Source organism: Muntiacus reevesi, chromosome 1 (assembly GCF_963930625.1).
Source record: "Muntiacus reevesi chromosome 1, mMunRee1.1, whole genome shotgun sequence".
Taxonomy (NCBI): domain Eukaryota; kingdom Metazoa; phylum Chordata; class Mammalia; order Artiodactyla; family Cervidae; genus Muntiacus; species Muntiacus reevesi.
This window is the reverse complement of record NC_089249.1, coordinates 178044724-178064967: the sequence shown is the minus strand read 5'-3', so window position 1 is coordinate 178064967 and position 20244 is coordinate 178044724. Positions and strand designations below refer to the sequence as shown.

Genomic DNA, 20244 nt, shown 5'->3' with positions numbered 1-20244 from the left:
TCCGGAACGTTTCCTCGGTTCCGGCCGTGAGAGGCTCTGCCCTGGCTGTGTGTGCGGGGAGGGCCATTACCTGCCTCTCCAGCTCATGACAGCCCTGGCGGCGGGATCGGGGCCCCTACCTGGGCCGCTATGCCCCCCAGGCCGCTGGCGTCGCCCCCGCTGCTGGCGTGTGTGCCCGTGGTCCAGGTGATGGCCTCGTAGTTGAAGATGGTGAAGGAGAGCTTGCCGTCCGTGATGAGCACCGTCTGGAACGTGTTGACCTGCCAAAGAGGGGCCTCAGCGCGGCCTGACCCCAGGCCCACCCCCACCCATGGCCTCCCCGCAGGGTGGCGGCCCCCTGGTCTGCCCCCCAGGTCTGATGCCTGGGGAGGGCGTAAGCCCACGAGGGGGGTGGGGGCCCACAGCCCCGGGAGCAGACCCTGTGCCTGCGGGCCTGGGGGCACTGAGGTGTCGTGCCTGCTTGACCACAGCCACAAACCAGCGCGTGTGGAGTGGGCAAACAGGTAAAAAGAAAAAGGGGAAACGAGGAAAAGCGGTTTTAATCATTAATTTTTTTGATTTTCATGGAATCCTCCTCCATGAAAACATAGATAAGAGCTTCTATTTCAGATTGGGCAAAGGGTGAAACTGTTTAAGAAAGGATCGTGGGACAAATAGGAAACACTGAGAAACAATTAAATCAGAGCTTTACGTCACTTATTTAGGAAAATAAATCCCAAATCAAGTAAGGTTTTCAATGAAACTGTTAGGGGAAGCACACTGACTGAAACCGCCCACCCTGGCCAGGCACCATAGTAACCATTTGCATGAGTTGTTTTATGACAGGAGATCCTGATAAGGAATACGGAACTAATAAGCCACCACCAGCCGGAAGAGTTCAGGAAAGATTGAAAGGAGACACTACCTGTCCGTCCACTTCCCAGAATCCCTCTTGCTAGCATCCACCTTGGCTGAGCGATGCGTGCGCCACCAGGAAAGACTCTGAACTAAAATGATTGGCCAAAGACTACCCGGAAACGAATCCCATCACCATAAAACCCAAGACTGCGAGCCACGCGGCAGAGCAGTTCTCCTGGGTTCCCTTACCCTCCTGCTCTCCACCCAGGTGCCCTTTCCCAATAAAATCTCTTGCTTTGTCAACATGTGTCTCCTCGGACAATTCATTTCCGAGTGTTAGACAAGAGCCCAGTTTCGGGCCCTGGAAGGGGTCCCCCTTCCTGCAACAAATGGCGACCACGAAGGGACATCTTCTTCGCTGAGATTGACATCCTGACCACTCGGGGTACTCAGGGGCCAGCTTGCCTGCCAATGGACCAGACCCAGCGGCCGCGACTGGGACTCTTTTGTCCCTGGTCTCCTCCTGACGTGGAGAACTGGCCAGAGTGCCCCGACCGGTAAGGAACAAGAGATTTTATTGACCTCCCTCCCCTTCCCTCTCTCTTTCCTCTCCTTAGCCCTTCCTATCCTTCCCGTTTTTCTAGTCCCCCGGTCCTGGACGCAGGAATCTGGTCGAAGGGCCTCAGCCTGAGCTGTGGATTGGAGACTGATCACCTCCTCTTGGCAGAGAACTCGAATTCTGGTCTTGTTTCTGGTAGGGCCGAGTTCCAGTCCTCCCTTCTCTGGAAGCCCAGGGAAAAGTCCCGTAACGCCTGGGTGTCTGCAGGTGGCAGGAGACGTCTGTAAGGCCACCCCTTTTGCCCCCCTTTCCCGCCTCCTCCTCCTCCTCCTTTCAACCTGGCTTCCTTTCCTCCTTTTGAAATCTTTAAAGACATCTCAAGTTCTGTGTCTCCATAGAAGGTTTTCTGAGAGACTGCATTCTTGTATTTAAGGGAGTGTCTGATGAGGACTGCCAGGTTTATATGTGTGCGTTTTAACTCTGTTCTGTGTCGTGATTTGTGACGGCCGTTTTGCTTTGTCTAGCCACCATTTAGACCTGCCGCCATTTTGTTAAAACTTGATTTTCTTTCCCTGTGCCTTGAGACCAGGGCTCTCAGGAACACTTATCTAGACCATCTCTAACTCCTGAGACTGAGAGAAAAAAGAAAAAGCCTTTTAAAATGTTATTTAAATTTTATATTGTAATATCTAATTCATGACCAAACTTAGAAAATGAAGCTAGATCTTGCAGTGTGTCTGTCTAAATATGTCTTGGTATGTTTTTGTCTCTGGGTAATATTTTTTAGGTTAATTTGTAAATGAGCTCTATTTAATTGGCTTAAAAAAAAAAAGGTAAGCGCTTACAAATCAAATAATTCTAAATTAAACAATAAATTCCAGGTTCAGGTGAACTGGGAAATATTCAGTATTAAATATCTGATATTAATGTTTGTTTGTTGACCTATCTAATATAGACATGTCTTAGAGTAATTAATATCAAGAAGAAGATTAAACCTAGGTTTAATATAAGTTAAATATTATATCTGTTACAAGTTTGTCAACAAGGAAATTACCTCGAGTGAAGAAACTTCTAAAAAATGTAAATGAGCTATGAGTTTGTATTCTTTAAGAATATCTGTCTACAGTAGTCTCCCCAGATTGGCGTAACTTAAATTTCTAAGGGTTGTGCTAAACTAAGTATTAGAAGTCTATTAAATAATTAGGTCATTTCCAAATGAAATAAGATTTTGAAACATTTACTACTAAACACTGACTTCTTTTACAGAAAAACTAAAGAGATTTGGGGCCATAAATGAATAATGTTTGATGCCATCCTAAAATGTTTTAAGAAAGCAAGGGTTTTAGAAATTATCACTGGTATTTATGCTCATCAATCTATAAAATGCTAATATAAAAGTTAACTCTTGGTTGCTAAAGGAAAGCAGGAAGAGTGATTTCAGTAAAAAAGTATGAAAAAAATACTAAAAAGAGTTATGCATAATCAGGATTTTCTAAAATTGGATTACAATTAGTTAGATAAGTGGATTTTGTTAGGAATGACATGGGTGTAAGAAAACTGCTTAGAGCCAATTAGGTCCAAGATGGCAGAGCTGACTTTCACTAGACCTTGAGCCTTGGTATTTACGCCCATTGTGACATATCAACAAGTTAAATGATACAGCCATCAACATTGACTAAATCTGACCAAATGTTCTAAACGTTTTTAATTGATCTTTTCGATAAAAATTCCTAAATCAAATTCTTTTAAAGTTCCTTTGACCTCTAGCTAACTTTGGGGTGCTTCAGAGGGCCCCTGAAACATCCCAAAGAGAGATATTAAACTGTGTTTATTTGGTTGGTTAAATTACATGAAAAAGATTATCAAATGAGCAAAAAAATCTGCTCATGTTATAATGTATGGTAAAATTACTAATACAGATATCCTAAAAATTATATGGAGTTCTTAACATTTTGATATGTCTTGGTGTTCTAATGAGAAACCTGATGTCTTCACAAAAGTTAACAAAGAACTAAATGAACCAGCGAATATGCTTATAATTTTTATGGTTTCTATCTGAAAAATTACAGGTTTAAATCTTGTGTTTTCTGGGAGTAAGGAAAACATTCCTCTCAAACTAATTATGAAAATAATTTGGTAAAATTATGTTATAAACAAAACAATTATATTTTCTCTCTATCTGACTCCTCCAGAAATTTGAAAGTCTTAAGTTTCCAGTAAGTTTATCAAATGAGCTAAAAAGGTTATCTCACTAACAGGTACAAAAATCTCAAGGAATTTTTGAGACCTTAAAAAGAGAAGAGTTCACCTAAATTTGTTATTCAAAATCTGTGATAAGCCTTTGGTGTGAGTTTCCCAACCCTGTTTTATATTAAAAGTTCAGTCTGAGATTCTATAGGTGTTTCAGCAAAATTAAAAGTCTATAATCAATTATGGTTATATAAATCATCAGACCAAAATTAGTGAGAACAGACCTATTTTGCAAACAAAATAGCCTTAATTTGGTTATATTTGATAAAAATGAGGGTAACTTTGGAAAAAAAAAATATTTCAAAAAATGTTAAATCCCAGTTTGTTCATGGAGGTCTGCATGTAGTAAGACTCATTTCTTAGATAGTTCTTTGCTGTTATGTGATATTAATGCAAAATTTAATTAAATTCTTAAAGAACACCCTAAGTTTGTTTCTAAAGCTTACCTTTCAATAATCTATCTTTGGATGAAGATTGGATGCCTCATGACCTGCAACCAGGACTGGAAAAAGACATAATTTAAGGGACTGTCTCCAACCTGGATAGAAAGACTTTTTATCAGGTACTCTTAACTAACTCTTGCACAATGAAACTGAAGAAAATTAACTCTTAGATTAATTCCCACTTCCAAAGGCCCCTACACTGGATTGGTCTATAGAGAAGACAGCTGACCTGATCTCACCTTAAAATGATGCTCAAACAAGAGAAACTACAGTACACCAGGATGAGAAGACAACATCAGAGGTAGACAGCTTGTCCAAGATGCTGGACCTGATTCATATGATCATTTATAATGTTTTCTTGACTTCTTAGACTTTTGCATATAAATCAAATGCTTTTCTATCACAGGCCTGATACTATGCTAGTTTTAAAAATCAATCCAATTGTTGGGTTTGTGGCCAATTATCTGTGTCTAGCTCTGGGTTACCTTGGTAAATTTCTCTACTACAAGACTCTAACTGATTGGCCCTGAGGAAATTTACTTGAAAAAATTATAGTCATATTCAGGTTACTATGATACTACCAGACGGGATCCCTTCACTGGGCCAATTAATAATGCCTACTCTGACTCTGGCCATAAATTTGAGCCTTTTTCTATTCCTCAAGCTCAATCAGAGCAACACAAGAAGTTTCAGCAAAAGAAAAAAGTCTCCCACAATTATGAGATAGATTTATGTAGATAACACTAAGCTATGGTAATTTAGGTTTAAAGTCTCTGTGTTAAAAACAATTAAATCATACTAAAGATAACCAGTCTAGTAACACTAGAAAACTGGGCTGTGTGCCTTATAGATGGTGGTGCCAATGTATAATTTCCCTGAAAGATAAAGATTCGTACAGAGTAGACTAAGTCAGACGACCTGGGATATACTGGGCTACATCTAATAGAAGCTCGTAAGTCTTACTTGTGACTTTACTAGTACTGCTGGCTATGTTCTTTGTATTTCACCTGTTTTACAGAATTGCTATTTCTTACAGTGCCAAATGTGTGACTGAGGCCTCTGATAGAATAATATATAGTTCCTTAGGAAATCGACGACGATGACAGTGTAACTCTAGATATGAGAAAAAGCAACAAGAGGGAATGTTTTCCTGGACCAAGAGGCTAGTAAGACAGGTGGTCCAGAGAATTTTAGATACTGTTTTATGGCCTAATCCAGTAACAGCACATTGAGAAGCCGGTCGACAAAATCTTTGCCAAACCTGAGAATGGACATTCTCAGCACCATGGGATAAAATGGTCATAAAATGCCCCCCTCAAAGTCATTGTCAAGTTTGTGAGCAAAAAGGGACTTTGCCAACTGAAGATTGACACTTGCCATCTACATCTACAGTGATTATATCATGGCCACTGCAACTGCTGACTTTCAACGGCCCTGAAAGGATTTCAGGGTGAAGATCAGGAATGAGGCGCTCCGTGCTCTGGGAAAAACTGGCAGAACAGGCCTTCAGATAGTTAGATCTTTTCAAGAGATTTTATGAGTCCCAATTCTTGCATCTTCTCATACCTAGAGAAACACTGACATCATTAATGGTGCCATCTGCTTTGGCTATTAAAGAAAAAATTTACAATTAAAAGTCAAAATAGAGTACTCAGCTATGGTTCAGACATCCTGAAAAATAACCAGGTGTTACTATGGGTGTAATTTCAGATTAGACATTGTATTGCTAAACACTGGAGTTTTCTGAGTCGTGTCAGGCTTAGATGCTACCATTCTCAAAAGTGTCTGCTGGAAGCTAGTAACTTCTACCTTACTTTTTATAAAACTAGGCAACTGGCCACCTGGCTACAAGTCTCCCTGAAGTGCCAGGTCCAGACTGGATTTCAGGCCTATTCTCCTAAAAGAAAGAAATTTACTTTGTCTATTAAAACTCCAGTTATCCCTTCTCCAGCTACTACTAACTGGGTATGTTACAACAAAATGGCAGACCAAGGGATTGAGATTTTAATCATACAAGGCTCAAATCTAGGACTTGGAACTCAGGAATACTTCCAATTCAGTGTCTCTTCTCCAAGCTGAGGCGGTCCTGTGCCCCATTTTGACAAAAAGTTATCACAGTCATAGTTGCCCTGTTCCCTAAATAAAACTAAACAGGACTCCGCGGGGTGGCGACTCTGGAGTACAGATCTACTGAACTGTAAAATATAGGCTTTATTCAGCCTCCTTGACCTTCCCTGAGTTCCAAAGGGTAGATTCAAACAATTACCAATCAGAGAAGAAAAAAAAATACAGAAACAGAGGGGAAACAATCAAACGGTGGTACAGCCTTGAGACGGGTCCTGGTTCCGACTCAAAAAAAATATATGCATAACAATGTCTTTTGAGTTCTTCTACAGAACTAGAGCCCCCACCCAGGTGAAAGATGGTAACTTCAGACTAAACATAAGATTCTTAGAACACAGCTCTGTTGCTTGACCACCCGCCAATCATCCCAGCGGTGCCTCCTGTTTCTGGGGACCAGTGATGACCATCCTGTTAGGTCTCCTGTTTGGCCCCTGTCTATTTTACCTCTGAGAGGCGCTGACAGTTTCAAACTCAGTCACTGTTATTACAAGAGTGAAAGCTGGTTTCAGATATAAAACACCCCAACTTAGATCAGGTAGAGAGAGACTTCTACTCTACTAGGCAGGCCTACGCCCAGGCACAGCAGGAAGAAGTTACAGAAGAAAGAGACCTTCGCCCCAATTCCCAAGAAGCATCTTGAGTGTGAAGTCTCTCAGGGGGGAGTTGTTAGGGGAAGCACACTGACTGAAACCGCCCACCCTGGCCAGGCACCATAGTAACCATTTGCATGAGTTGTTTTATGACAGGAGATCCTGATAAGGAATACGGAACTAATAAGCCACCACCAGCCGGAAGAGTTCAGGAAAGATTGAAAGGAGACACTACCTGTCCGTCCACTTCCCAGAATCCCTCTTGCTAGCATCCACCTTGGCTGAGCGATGCGTGCGCCACCAGGAAAGACTCTGAACTAAAATGATTGGCCAAAGACTACCCGGAAACGAATCCCATCACCATAAAACCCAAGACTGCGAGCCACACGGCAGAGCAGTTCTCCTGGGTTCCCTTACCCTCCTGCTCTCCACCCAGGTGCCCTTTCCCAATAAAATCTCTTGCTTTGTCAACATGTGTCTCCTCGGACAATTCATTTCCGAGTGTTAGACAAGAGCCCAGTTTCGGGCCCTGGAAGGGGTCCCCCTTCCTGCAACAAAACCATCAGCACCCTGGGAGAAAATATAGGCAAATACGTAGAGCATCTCAGAAAAGGACTTCTAAGCCTGACGGTGGTTAACTGCAAAAACCAAAAAGGAGATTTATACATTTGACTCCAAAAAGTGTCATGAAGCCAAACCAAATGACAAACAGTGAAGTGAAAAATGTTTTTATAATACACATGGCAGAAGCACTAGTGGTGTCTTTCATTCAACTAGAACTTCCTTGAATCAATAAGAAAAAGAACAAAAACATTACAGAAAAACTGGCTAGGGTATTAGGGTATGAACAGAAACATCACAATAGAATGCAAGTAGCCGATGATTCACCATTGCTAGAAATCAGCGATGTGTAAAGCTAGACATCCCTGTATGGTTGGCAGGCAGGGAATAGTAGTGTGTGTGGCTGGGTGCAGGCAGGGCTGCGGCACTTCACTCGGCTGTGGCTTTCTTGAGCGTGACTGGGCACGTTTTTAGGGGAGATTAGATTTCTGTGGGCGACGGGTGCAGGATCTGACTTCACGACCCACTGGGGGCCACCCCAGGGCAGGCGCCGCCACGCTGGGGGGCGTGCACGCGGGGAGCCCCACGGTGAAAGGTGACATGGAGACCGAGTGCTTGCCTTCAGGAAGGCAGACTTAGCGCTAGGCCTCGGAAGTCAGGGAGGAGACAGACGGCTGCTGGCCGGCGTGGGGGGAGGTCTGGGGGGCAGGACCCCGGCTGGTGAGAGCAGTGGAGGGGCTCTGTAGGCTGGGAGGCCCAGGCCTCTGAGGAGGATGAGGCCATGCCTGAAGCCGGACTGCCACTTTCTGTGGACCCACCTGCTCCTGCAGCTGCCCCTGGGGAGGAGGGCTTCCTGTTTCCCAGCTCCCAGACTAACTTCCATCCCAAGCCCAGAGTCTCGGAACAGACAGAACTGGGTTTGCAAAGAGAATGTCCGCTCAGCAGGGACCCTGGGCGCCTCCTTCGTCCCAGGCGGAGAGGTAATGGGTAAAATGACTCTGCGGAGGTGAAACTCTAGCCAAACGCGTGGAGGAGCACAGAATGCAGAGTGCCTGAAGGAAGCAGTCACAAAGCAGCACAGTCTAGGTGGCTCCGTTTACTCGCTACCTTGTGGGTCTGTACACGGCAGCACACACAGAATGGTTCCGCCCTGCTGGGGGCTGTGGGTTCTTTCCTTTACTTTTTGTTAAAAAGACATTTTTCCTACAAACTAGTGATGAGAGAAAACAAAGGAAGTATAGAAATGTTAAGAGGCCCTTTGTAAACAGAAGTTCACTCTTGTGAAATTTCTTTTGTAGTAATGTTTACAGAAAGAGCCCACATTTCCTGATTCACCATCATAGTCCTGTTAAAACCCCCAACAGACCATCCCCAGCCTGAGTATGTGAGCTGCTGTGTCGGGGAACTTGGCCTTTTCCTGGATGTGGGTGGTTTCCAGGGGGCCAGGAAGGTCCTGGCTCTGCTGTCCTCCAGCTTGGCCCTGTGACCTGGGCAGGTGGCTTCTGTCCCTGAGCCCCACTGTCCCCTCTGGGCATGGCATGGGGATGACATCCGGTCCAGCCCAGCAAGGCAGGGGCCTGGAGGGAGACCCTGGGCCCCAGAGGGATGTCCTCCCCGCCCCAGGACGGAACACTCACGGGGGAAGACGCGCTGCCTCCGAAGAAGGTCACGCGGTACCAGGTGGCTATGAACACCCAGGTGGCTGAGAAGCCCGGGAGCTCGGGAAAGTAGCGCCTGATGTCCTCCGTAGCTCTGTGCAGTGTGGCCGCATCCGTGGCCTCCCGATAGTACACGTCCCCTGCTCGGCGGTTGTCCACGTCCGCCCAGAAGGCTGCTACCACGCAGCGGTCCTTGGCGATGGGGAAGGCCACTGGGGTGAACTGAGAAACCTCCTTCAGGAAGGAGATGATCCCATTGTTGTTCACCTGTTGGGGCAGAAAGTGAGAGGGGGGCCAGTTGGGGCCTCCGAGCCTCAGCCATTGGGTGCCCCTGAGGCTGAGCCAGCCTTGGGCGGGCATTTCCAGGATGGCCCGACAGTTCCTGGTTCCTGACCTGGGGTCCCCGGGCCTGTTCCATCCCCTCCTGGGGCGCAGGCTCTGACCTGTTTGCGGTTGATGGTGCCCCGCCTGGGGCTGTCAGCGTGGGGTGGGGAGCCTCCAGTGTGTGCCCTGGCTTTGGGAGGGTGGGGGGCTCAGACCTGCCCAGTGGCCCTAGCTCTTTAGTCCCACTCCCGACAGGGGCTTCAGAAGGGCAGGGCCGACTCTGAGCAGGTCTGCAGGGGTGAGCAGGAGGCCAGGGGTGGGAGGGCCTCAACGGCCAGATGGGGACGCCTGTGCTTAGGACTCCTCACAGTGGACAACGGAGGTGGAGTGGCGTCCTTGTGGTCGGACACAACAGGGTCCTGCGCTAACCCCACCTTCTCCAGCTCTGTGGCCAGCAGGCAGGTTAGCCTTGCCTCTCTCTGCTCTGGCTTTTCACCTGCAGGATGGTGTGAATCCTGAACTGGCCTCACAGGCTGGGCTGGACAAGATGAGGGAATTAATGACCACAGAGTCTGCTGTCAACCCTCATGACCTGTCCTGGGAAACTGAGGTCAGAACTGTGTTTTTAGAAACAACCCTTGGGGTGAGGGCAGGCTCTGTAATCCACATCAACGAAAAATGCACATAAATACACCTTGGAAAGGCAACAAAGAGTGAACAAGGGAATGTGTTTCGATTCCAAGTTTCAGACAAGGAGAGACTGGAGGTGAGCCCAGTATTTGAAGTGAGTGCATCTGCAGGTGTAGAAGCAACAGATGCAAGCCACAGCTGAAGTTCTGTAGGCTCATGGAGGGAAAGAGAAAAATGTCAAACCTGAGAGCTAGCTCGAGGTGAGGAATCTGGTAACCCCCACATAAGGCTGGGATCGCTAAGGCCTCTGTCATGATCAGGGTTAACCCAAAGTAGATGGTCCCCATGCAGGCACTCACTCCACCTGTCCTTCACCTGGGCCATCCAGGCACTGCAAGCCCGGGGCTTAGATTAAGGAAGCTTCTGACTGGGAACCAGGTTCTTGGCAGGAGTAAAGAAAAACTCTGCCTGGAGGAAGATGGCATCATCTGAGGCCTTGAGTTACTCCGACGATCAGGCATGCAAGGAAGTGAGACACTGCTAACAGGAATAAGCAGAAGGAAGAGAAACAGCAGACACTGGAATTATCAGACACAGACTCTAAACTAGCAAACTTTGCTATATTCAGAGAAATAGAGAATAGCCAAAAGAATCTTGAAAAAGAAGACCAACATTGCAGAATTTACACTTTCTGATTTCAAGTGACTGCAAAGCTACAGTAATCAAAACCATGTGGCACAGGCATAAAGACAGGCAGATAGATCAAGGAGCAGCATAGAGGGCCCAGAAAGAAACCCTCACGTGTGTGGTCAAGTGAGTTTCAGCAAGGCTGCTAAAACCATCTGATGGAGAAGACGGTCTTTTCAAAAAACGGTACTGGGAAAACTGGATATTCTTATGCAAAAGAATGAAATTAGATCCCTCTCTAACACCATTACAAAATTAACTGAAATGGATCAAGGGTCTAAATATGAGCTAAAAATATAAAACTACATTTAAGAAAATGTAGGGCAAAAGCTTCATGACATTGGCTTTGGCAATGACCCCAAAGGCACAGGCAACAAAAGAAAAAATAGACAAACTGGAATTCATCAAAATCAAAAACATTTTATGCATCAAAAGATACTATCAGCAGAGTAAAAAGGCCACCCACAAAACAGAAAAATATTTTCAAATAATATATTTAATAAAGAAGGAATAAAGTAATGAAGGTAAAATTAAAACTTACTCTTAATTGATCTAACAGACAACAGTTTGTCTAAAATAATAATACCAATAATGTATTCAATCATATAATATGTAAAAGGTATGACAGCAATGATTCAAAGGAGGGGGGATGATTAGTATTATTTTGTTGTTACAAAGGCATTCACACTCCCTGAGAAGTATTATAGTGATATTTGAACATACACTGGGATTAGTTGTCTTAAAGTAATTAAACAAAGAAGTCACTAGACTGAGGTGGCTCTAATGTCTTGGCAGCCTGTGTAAGCAAACCAAAACCTAAGGATGGCTCAAAATCTGCAAATAACACAATGTTATACATCATGTTAATAAATTGAGGAATAATAATCATATGATCATCTCAGTAGATGCAGAAAATGCTTTGACAAAATTCAAGACAAGGAATGCCACTCTCCCCATATTATTCAATACAGTATTTGGAAGTCTTAGCCATAGCAATCAGACAAGAAAAAGAAATAAAAGGAATTCAAATTGGAAAGGAAGAAGTAAAACTGTCACTGTTTTCAGATGACATAATACTATGTATTAGAAAAATCCACCAAAAATAATTAGAACTAATAAATTAATTAAAGATGAAAGTTACAAAATTAATATACAGAAATCTGTTGTGTTTCTATACACTGACAATGAGCCATCAGAAAGAGAAATTAAGAAAACAATCCCCTTTATAGTTTCATCAAAAAGAGTAAAATAGGCAGGAATAAATCTAACCAAGGAAGTAAAAGACTTGTAATCTGAAAACTATAAGACATTGATGAAAGAAACTAAAGACAACACAAACAAATGGAAAGACATACTGTGCTTATGGATTGGAAGGATTAATATTGTTAAAATAACTATACGACGCAAGGGAATCTACAGATTCTGCAATTCCTATCAAAACAGTAATGGCAAATTTCACAGAACCAGATCACATAATTCTAAACTTTGTATGGAAACACAAAGGGCTGTGAACCACCAAAACAATCCTGGAAAGAGCAAAGCTCTAGGTTTCAAACACCCTGATTTCAAACTACACTACAAAGCTACAGTAATCAAAACAGGATGGCACTGGCACAGAAGCAGACACTTAGGTCAATGGAATAGAATGGAGAGTGCATAAATACATCCACACACATAAGGTCAATTAATCTATAACAGGAGGCAAAATATAGAGAAAAGACAGCTTCTTAAATAAATGATGCTGGGAAAACTAGACAGCTACATGCAAATGACTCAAACTGGACCACTTTCTCACACCATATATAAAAATAAAATGAATTAAAAATTTAAGTGTAGAACCTGAAGCATTTTCTTCTTCTCCTAGAAGAAAACATGGGCAGTATACTCTCTGACATCAGTCTTAGCAGTTCTTTTCTGACTCTGTCTTCCCAGGCAAGGGAAACAAAAGCAAAAATAAACAAATGGGACTTAAACTAAAAAGCTTTTGCACAGCAAAGGAAAGTATCAGCAAGATGAAAAGGCGGCCTACTGAGTGGGAGAAGACACTTGCAAGTTCTACATCCAACAAGGGGGTTAGTGTCCTAAACATACAAGGACCTTGTGACTCAGTGCTGAAAGCAATCAAACAAAACAGAAAACCAGAAAAAAATGGGCAGAGGACCTGAATAGATGTTTTTTAAAGAAGATATACAGATGACAAGTAGACACATGAAGAGATGCTCAACTTCACTGATAATCAAAGAAATTAAAGCCAAAATGAGGTATCACATCACACCTGTCAGAATGGCTATTGTCAAAAACACAAATAAAATATATTGGTGAGGATGTGGAGAAAAGGAACCGATGTGTACTATTGCTGGGAATTTAAATTGATGCAGCTAATATGGAGAACAATATGGAGGTTACTCATAAAATTAAAAATAGAATTACCATATGATCCAGCAATTACACTTTTGAGTATTTTTCCAAAGGAAACAAAAATACTAATTTGAAGATAATGCACCCTATGTTCACAGCAGCAGTATTTACAATAGACAAGATAATGGAAGCAAACTAACCACTAATAGATGGATGGATAAAGAAAAGGCGGATATATATGTAATTGAACATCAGTAAGCCATAAGAAACCATGAAACTTTGCCACTTGTTACAACGTGGATGGACTTAGGGGGTTTCATGCTAAGGGAAATAGTCAGATGGAGAAGACGACATGGTATGATTTCACTTGTATGTGGAACTTAAAAAAAGAAATGAACGACATGATCAGACTCGTGGAGAACAGATAGGTGTTTGCCAGAGGGGAGGGGTGGTGGGACAGTGAGCGAGTCAGGCGAGGGGGACTGAGGGGAGGTGCAGATTTCCATACAGCGTGTCACAGAGACGGGTGTCTAGCGTGGGGGACACAGTCAGCGCTGGCCTGGTAGCGTGGTGTGGTGACGGGGGGTAACTAGACTCATAGTGGTGGTCATTATTCAGTGTGCCGAAATAGTGAATCACCATGTTGCATATGGAAGTCACACTGTTGTAGGCCAATCATTCAATCAGAAACACACACACACACAAGCCAGAAAGGGCGGGAGACAAGTAGGAACAAAGAACCAAGGTAACAAATAGAAAATAGTCACAGACGTGGTGGGTGTTTAATACCTGTGCTAACCATATATAGCTAACCATATAGCTAACCATATCTGTGATCACTCTGAAAATCAATAGTCTAAAAGCACCAGTGAATAGAGAAATTGTCAGAGTGGACCAAAAAACAAGACCAACCATAAGTTGCCTACAAGAAACTCACTTTAAATATGAAGACCCATATAGATGAAAGGTAAATGGATGGGGAAAGTTATATCATGCTAACACTAGTCAACAGTAAGCAAGAGTTGCTCTATTTATTCCAAACAGATCTGACTTCAAAGCAAGCACAGTTATGAAGGATAAAGAATGGCATTCCATGATGAGAAAAGGGTCAGTTCTCCAAGAAGACATAACAATCCTTAGCGTGTGTGCACCCAGCAGCAATGACTACACAGGCAGCAGCGATCAGAGTTGCAAGGAGAGATGGACACGCCCACCACATAGCTGCAGATCTCAACACTCCTCTACCAGAAATGGATGGATCTGGCAGGCAGAGAATCAGAAATGACATAACCAAACTCAACAACACTACCAAAGTTAGATATAATCAACATACCACTTCCCCAAACAACAGCAGAATACACATTCTCCTCAAGCTCACAAGGAGCATTCACCAATGTTCACAGACCACATCCATGGCCATAGAATGCACCTTAAAAAACTGAAAAGCATAGAAATTCTACATATCTGCTCTCATACTGCACTGGAGTTAAACTAGAAATCAATAGCAAAAATAACTGGAAAAGCCCCAATTACATGGCGGTTACACAACACCCTTCTAAACAACACATGGGGCATTAAGAATGTCAGGAGAAGTTAAGAAATATTTGAGCTAAATGGAAATAAAAATGTAATTTATCAAAAATTGTGAGATGCGGTGAAAGCAGTACCAAGAGGGAAATTTAGAGCACTAAATGTGTACTAGAAAATAAGAAAAGTCTAAAATCAATAATCTAAGTTTCCACCTTAGGAAGCTAGAAAAAGAAGAGCAGATTTAATCCAAAAAAGCAGAAGGAAAGAAGTAATAAGAATGACAGGGGAAATCAATGAAATTGAAGATGGGTGATCAATTTAAAAAATCAACAAAGACAAAACCTGGCTCTTTGAAGAGATGAATAAAATTGATAAGCCTCTAGCCAGGCTATCTATGAAAAAAAAAGACATAAATTACAGATATGAGAAATGAGAGGATATTAGTACAGATACCAAGGAGATTGAAAGGATAATAAAGAGATATGGGCTTCCCAGGTGGCACAGTGGTAAAAAACAAACAAACAAACAAAAAAACACCAAGAAACCATCCACCTCCCAATGCAGGAGATGCAAGAGATGTGGGTTTGATTCCTAGGTGGAGGAGTTTCCATGGAGGAGGTAATGGCAACCCATGCCAGTATTCTTGCCTGGGAAATCCCATGAACAGAGGAGCCTAGCAGGCTACAGTCCATGGGGTTGCAAAGAGTTGGACATGACTGAGCACACACACACACACACAATATGAAAAAAAAAAAAAAATCTATGACCATACATTTGATTTAGAAAAAGCAGAGAAACTAGAGATCAAATTGCTGACATCTCTTGGATCATAGAGAAAGCAAGGGAAATCCAGAAAAACATCTGCTTCTGCTTCATTGACTATGCTAAAGCCATTAACTGTGTGGATCACAACAAACTGTGGAAAATTCTTAAAAAGATGGAACTATCAGTCCCTCTTACCTGTGTCCTGAGAAACCTGTATGCAGGTCAAAAAGCAGCAGTTAGAACCAGATATGGAACAATGGACTGGGTTCAAAATCGGGAAAGGAGTATGACAAGGCTGTATATTGTCATCCTGCTTATTTAACTTATATGCAGAGTACATCATGCAAAATGCCAGGCTGGATGAATCATAAGCTGGAATCAAGACTGCCAGGAGAAATATCCAACAACTTCAGATATACAGATGATACACTCTAATGACAGAACATGAAGAGGAACTAAAGAGCCTCTTGATGAGGCTGAAAAAGGAGACTGAAAAAGCTGACTTGAAATTCAACATTCAAAAAAGATCATGGCATCTGTTCCCATAACTTCATGGCAAACAGAAGAGAAGTGGAAGCAGTGACAGATTTTGTCTTCTTGGGCTCCTAAATCACTGCAGACGGTGACTGCAGCCATGAAATTAAGAGATGCTTGCTTCTTGGAAGAAAAGCTATGAGAAACCAAGACAGCATTTTAAAAAGCAGAGACATCATTTGGTCAACAAAGGTCCATCTAGTCAAAGTTATGGTTTTTCCAGTAGTCGTGTACAGATGTGAATGTTGGACCATAAAGAAAGTTGAGTGCTGAAGAACGGATGCTTCTGAATTGTGGTGTTGGAGAAGACTCTTGAGAGTCCCTTGGACAGCAAGAAGATCAAACCAATCAATCCTAAAGGAAATCAACCCTGAATATTCATTAGAAGGACAATTGCTGAAGCTGAAGCTTGAATACTTTGGCCACCTGATGTGAAGAGCCAACTCATTGGAAAAGACCCTGATGCTGGGAAGGATTGGGGGCAAGAGGAGAAGGGGACACAGAGGATGAGATGGTTGGATGACATCATCGACATAATGAGTTAGCTCCAGGAGATGGTGAAGGACAGGGAAGCCTGGCGTGCTGTAGTCCATGGAGTCGCAAAGAGTCGGGCATGACTTAACAACTAAACAACAACAACAAATTTGATAACAACAAATTTGGTAAGGTAAAATAGACTGATTCCTTGAAAGACACAATCTGCCAAAGCTCACACAAGAAGAAATAGACAATCTGGATTGGCCCATGCTTATTAGAGAGATTGAATCAATGATGACAGCCTTCTCCAATGGAAAGCGCCAAGCCCAGCTGAGTGCACTGATGAATTCTCCTAAACATTTAAGAAAAAAATGATGCAAATTTTCTACCATCTCTTTCAGAGGATAGAAGCTGAGGTAATACTTCCTAAGTCATTCTATGACGTCAGCATCAGTCTAAGATAAAAACTAGACAGAGACACTTCAAGAAAAGAAAACTAGAGACCAATATCTCTTATGGGTATAGATATAAAAATCCTCAACAAAATATTAGCATATCAAATCCAACACTGTATAGAAAGATTTATATACCACAACCATACCTGGGATTTATCTCAGGTATGCAAGGTTGGTTTGACATTCAAAAACCAATTGATTTGATCGATCACATTAAGAGGCTCAAAAAGAAAAATCACATGATCATATTAATAGATGCATGAAAAGCATTTGTCAAAATCCAGCGCCCATTTGTGATAAAGACTTTCAGTAATCTAGGAAGATGGGGAACCTCCTCAACTTGATAAAGATAAAAAACGTCTATAAAAAACCTGCAGCTAACATCATATTTTTTGGTGAGAAACGAGACATTTTTCCACTAAGATAAGGTACAAGGCAAGTATTTCCCCCTCACCAATCCTTTCCGGCATCGTCTTGGAAGTTCTACTAATGCGCTAAATAAAGGAAATAAAAAGTTCAGCTCGGTGAAGGCTAGTATCAAGAGAGTGGGAAGAAAAGCCTGACTTGGAGAGAGTATTTGCAAGCATGATAAAGATTTATTCAAAATATACAAAGGACTCTCAGAACTCAACAGTGAGAAAACAAACAACCTGGTCAAAAACTGGGCCAGAAGTCTTACAGACCCCTCAACCAAAGTAGATGTGCAGGCAGATAAGCATGTGTAAAAGAGGCTCCACCTCGTAGGTTATCCGGGAAATGCACATCGGAGCAGCAGTGAGACAGCGCTGCACACCTCAGCACGGCCAGAATCCAGAACACCGCCAGCGCCAAGTGTGGGGGGTGTGGGTGAGAGTTCCCCATTCATTGCTCATGGTGCAACAAGGAAGCGACGCAGCCACTTTGGAAGACAGTTTGGCAGTTTCTTGGAAAACTAAACATACTCTTACCACATGATCCAGTAATCGTGACTCTTAGAATTTAGCCACAAGAGTTGAAAACTTTTGTCCGCACAATACCTGCACAGTGGCGTTTACAGCAACTTCACGCATAACGCCAAAACTGGGAGGCAGCCAACACAGCCTTCAGTAGGTGAATGAGTAATTAACTGTGCTCCATCCAGGCAACACAGTGCTACTCAGCACTAGAAAGAAGTGAGCTATGAAGTCATGAAAAAATACAGATGCAACCTACATGCATATTAAGTAAAAAGGTCAGTCTGAAAAGGCTGCATACTATGTGATTGAACTGTATGACATTCTAGAAAAGGTAAGACTGTGCAGACAGTAAAAGATCGGTGGTCGCCAGGGGTTGGGGGAGGGATGAGGGAGGAGCACAGAGCGGAAACACTGTGTGTGACGCCGCATCCAGGGACACGCTGCGCGAAGCATCTGTCCAAATCCACAGGATGCTTGGCGCCAAGCCTGAAGCTGAGTGCAAGCTGCAGACTCTGGGTGATAACAGCATGTCCGTGTAGCCTCATCAGTTACAGCAAAGGTGCCCTCTGGTGGAGGATGCTGATAAAAGGGAGGCGGTCGATGAGGGGGGCAGGGGGCATATGGGAAATCTCTGTTCCATCCTCTCAATTTTTCTGTGAACTTAAAACTGCTGTTAAAAAATGGTCTTTAGAAAAAGACAGCCCAATAAAGGAGGGCAAAGGGCTTGAATAGGCATTTCTCCAAAGAAGATATACAAATGGCTAATAACCACATGAAAAGATGCTCAGCATCATTGATTGTCAGGGAGGTGAAACTCAAAACCACAGTGAGAGGGACTTCGCTGGTGGTCCAGTGGCTAAGACTCTGTGCTCCCAATGCAGCGGGTCAAGGTTCAATCCCTGGTCAGGGAATTAAATCCCACCTGCCACAACTAAAGATCCTGAAGGCTGCAACTAAGATCCAGGTACAGTCAAATAAATAAAAAGAGAGAAATAAATAAAATATCGGAAAAAAGCACAGTTGAGATACTACATCATAGCCACTACAATAGTGATTATGGGGGAAAAAGATCATAACAAATGTTGGTGAAGATGCGAAGAAACTAGAACCCTTACATACCCTTGGTGGAATGTAAAAGCATGCAGCCACTGTGGAAAATAGTATGGTTAAACATAGAATAACTGCCCTAGCAATTCCACACCTGGGAATATATCTGTATTCACGCAAGAGAACCAAAAACATGTCCACACAGAAGTGTGTACGCAGATGTCCACAATAGCACTGTTAACAACAACCAAAGGAGCAAGCAGTCCAGGTCTGCATCAATGAAGGAGTGGATAAATTAAATGGAACATTTTTGGCAAATAAAAGAAATGAAGTACTGACACTTCCCACAACATGAGTGAACCTTAAAAACATTAAGTGAAAGAAGCCAATCACAAAAGGCCGTGTGATTCGACTTATACAGAACATGCAGAATAGGCAAATCCATAGAAACAAAGTAGATTAGTGATTGCCCAGGTCGGGGTGTGCTAAGAAGCTGGGGGGTGGTAGCTCGGGGTGCAACGTTGCTTTTGGGTTGAAGACAATATTCTAAGGGCAATCGTGGTGACAGACATACAGTTCTGAAAATACATGAAAAGCCACTGAATTGTAAGAGGGTGAATTGTAGGGCTGTTGTTCAGTCGCTAAGTCATCTCCAATTCTTTGCGACCCCATGGATTGCAGCACGCCAGGCTCTGCTGTCCTTCACCATCTCTGGGAACTTGGTCAAATGCATGTCCATTGAGTTGGTGATGCCATCCTACCATCTCGTCCTCTGCCACCCACTTCTCCTTTTGCCTTCAATCTTTCCCAGCATCAGAATCTTTTCTGATGAGTTGACTCTTCACATCAGGTGGTCAAAGTATTAGCGCTTCAGTTTCAGCATCAATCCTTCCAGTGAATATTCAGGATTGATTTCCTTTAGGACTGGCAGGTTTGATCTCCTTGCAGTCCAAGGGACTCTCAAGAGTCCATGGTCTCCAACACCACAGTTTGAAAGCATTGATTCTTCGGTGCTCAGCCTTCTTTATGGTCCAGCTCTCACATCCATACATGACTACTGGAAAAATGATAGCTTTGACCTTATGGACCTTTATCGACAAAATGGATGTCTCTGTTTTTTAATACTCTGTCTAGGTTTGTCGTAGCTTTCCTTCCAAGGAACAAGCATAGATTTTAATTTCATGGCTGCTCTCACCATCTGCAGTGGTTTTGGAGCCCAAGAAAATTAAGTCTGTTACTGTTTCCACTTTTCCCCCCTCTATTTGCCATGCAGTGATGGGACCGGATGCCATGATCTTAGTTTTCTGAATGTTGAGTTTCAAGTCAGCTTTTTCACTTTCCTCTTTCACTTTCATCAAGAGGCTCTGTAGTTTCTCTTTGCTTTCTGCCATTAAGGTGGTGTCATCTGCATGTCTGAGGTTACTGATATTTCTCCCAGCAATGTTGATTCCAGCTTGAGCTTTATCCATCCCAGTGTTGC

General features: G+C 43.1%; 1 protein-coding gene across 7 annotated transcripts in view; it reads right to left on the bottom strand.

The window, feature by feature from the left end:
• Window positions 1–20244, bottom strand: part of SNED1 (sushi, nidogen and EGF like domains 1) — an 80125-nt gene that overhangs the window by 43710 nt on the left and 16171 nt on the right. For all 7 annotated transcript variants that reach the window (XR_010660828.1, XR_010660829.1, XM_065917200.1 and 4 more), the window contains exons 2-3: window positions 9002–9289; window positions 120–260 (exon numbers count right to left, since the gene is read on the bottom strand). Coding sequence is in view for 5 of the 7 variants with exons in the window: in XM_065917200.1 (XP_065773272.1) it covers window positions 120–260; window positions 9002–9289 (429 nt within the window). In the remaining 2 variants the exon portion in view is untranslated. The remainder of the gene's footprint in view (window positions 1–119; window positions 261–9001; window positions 9290–20244) is intronic.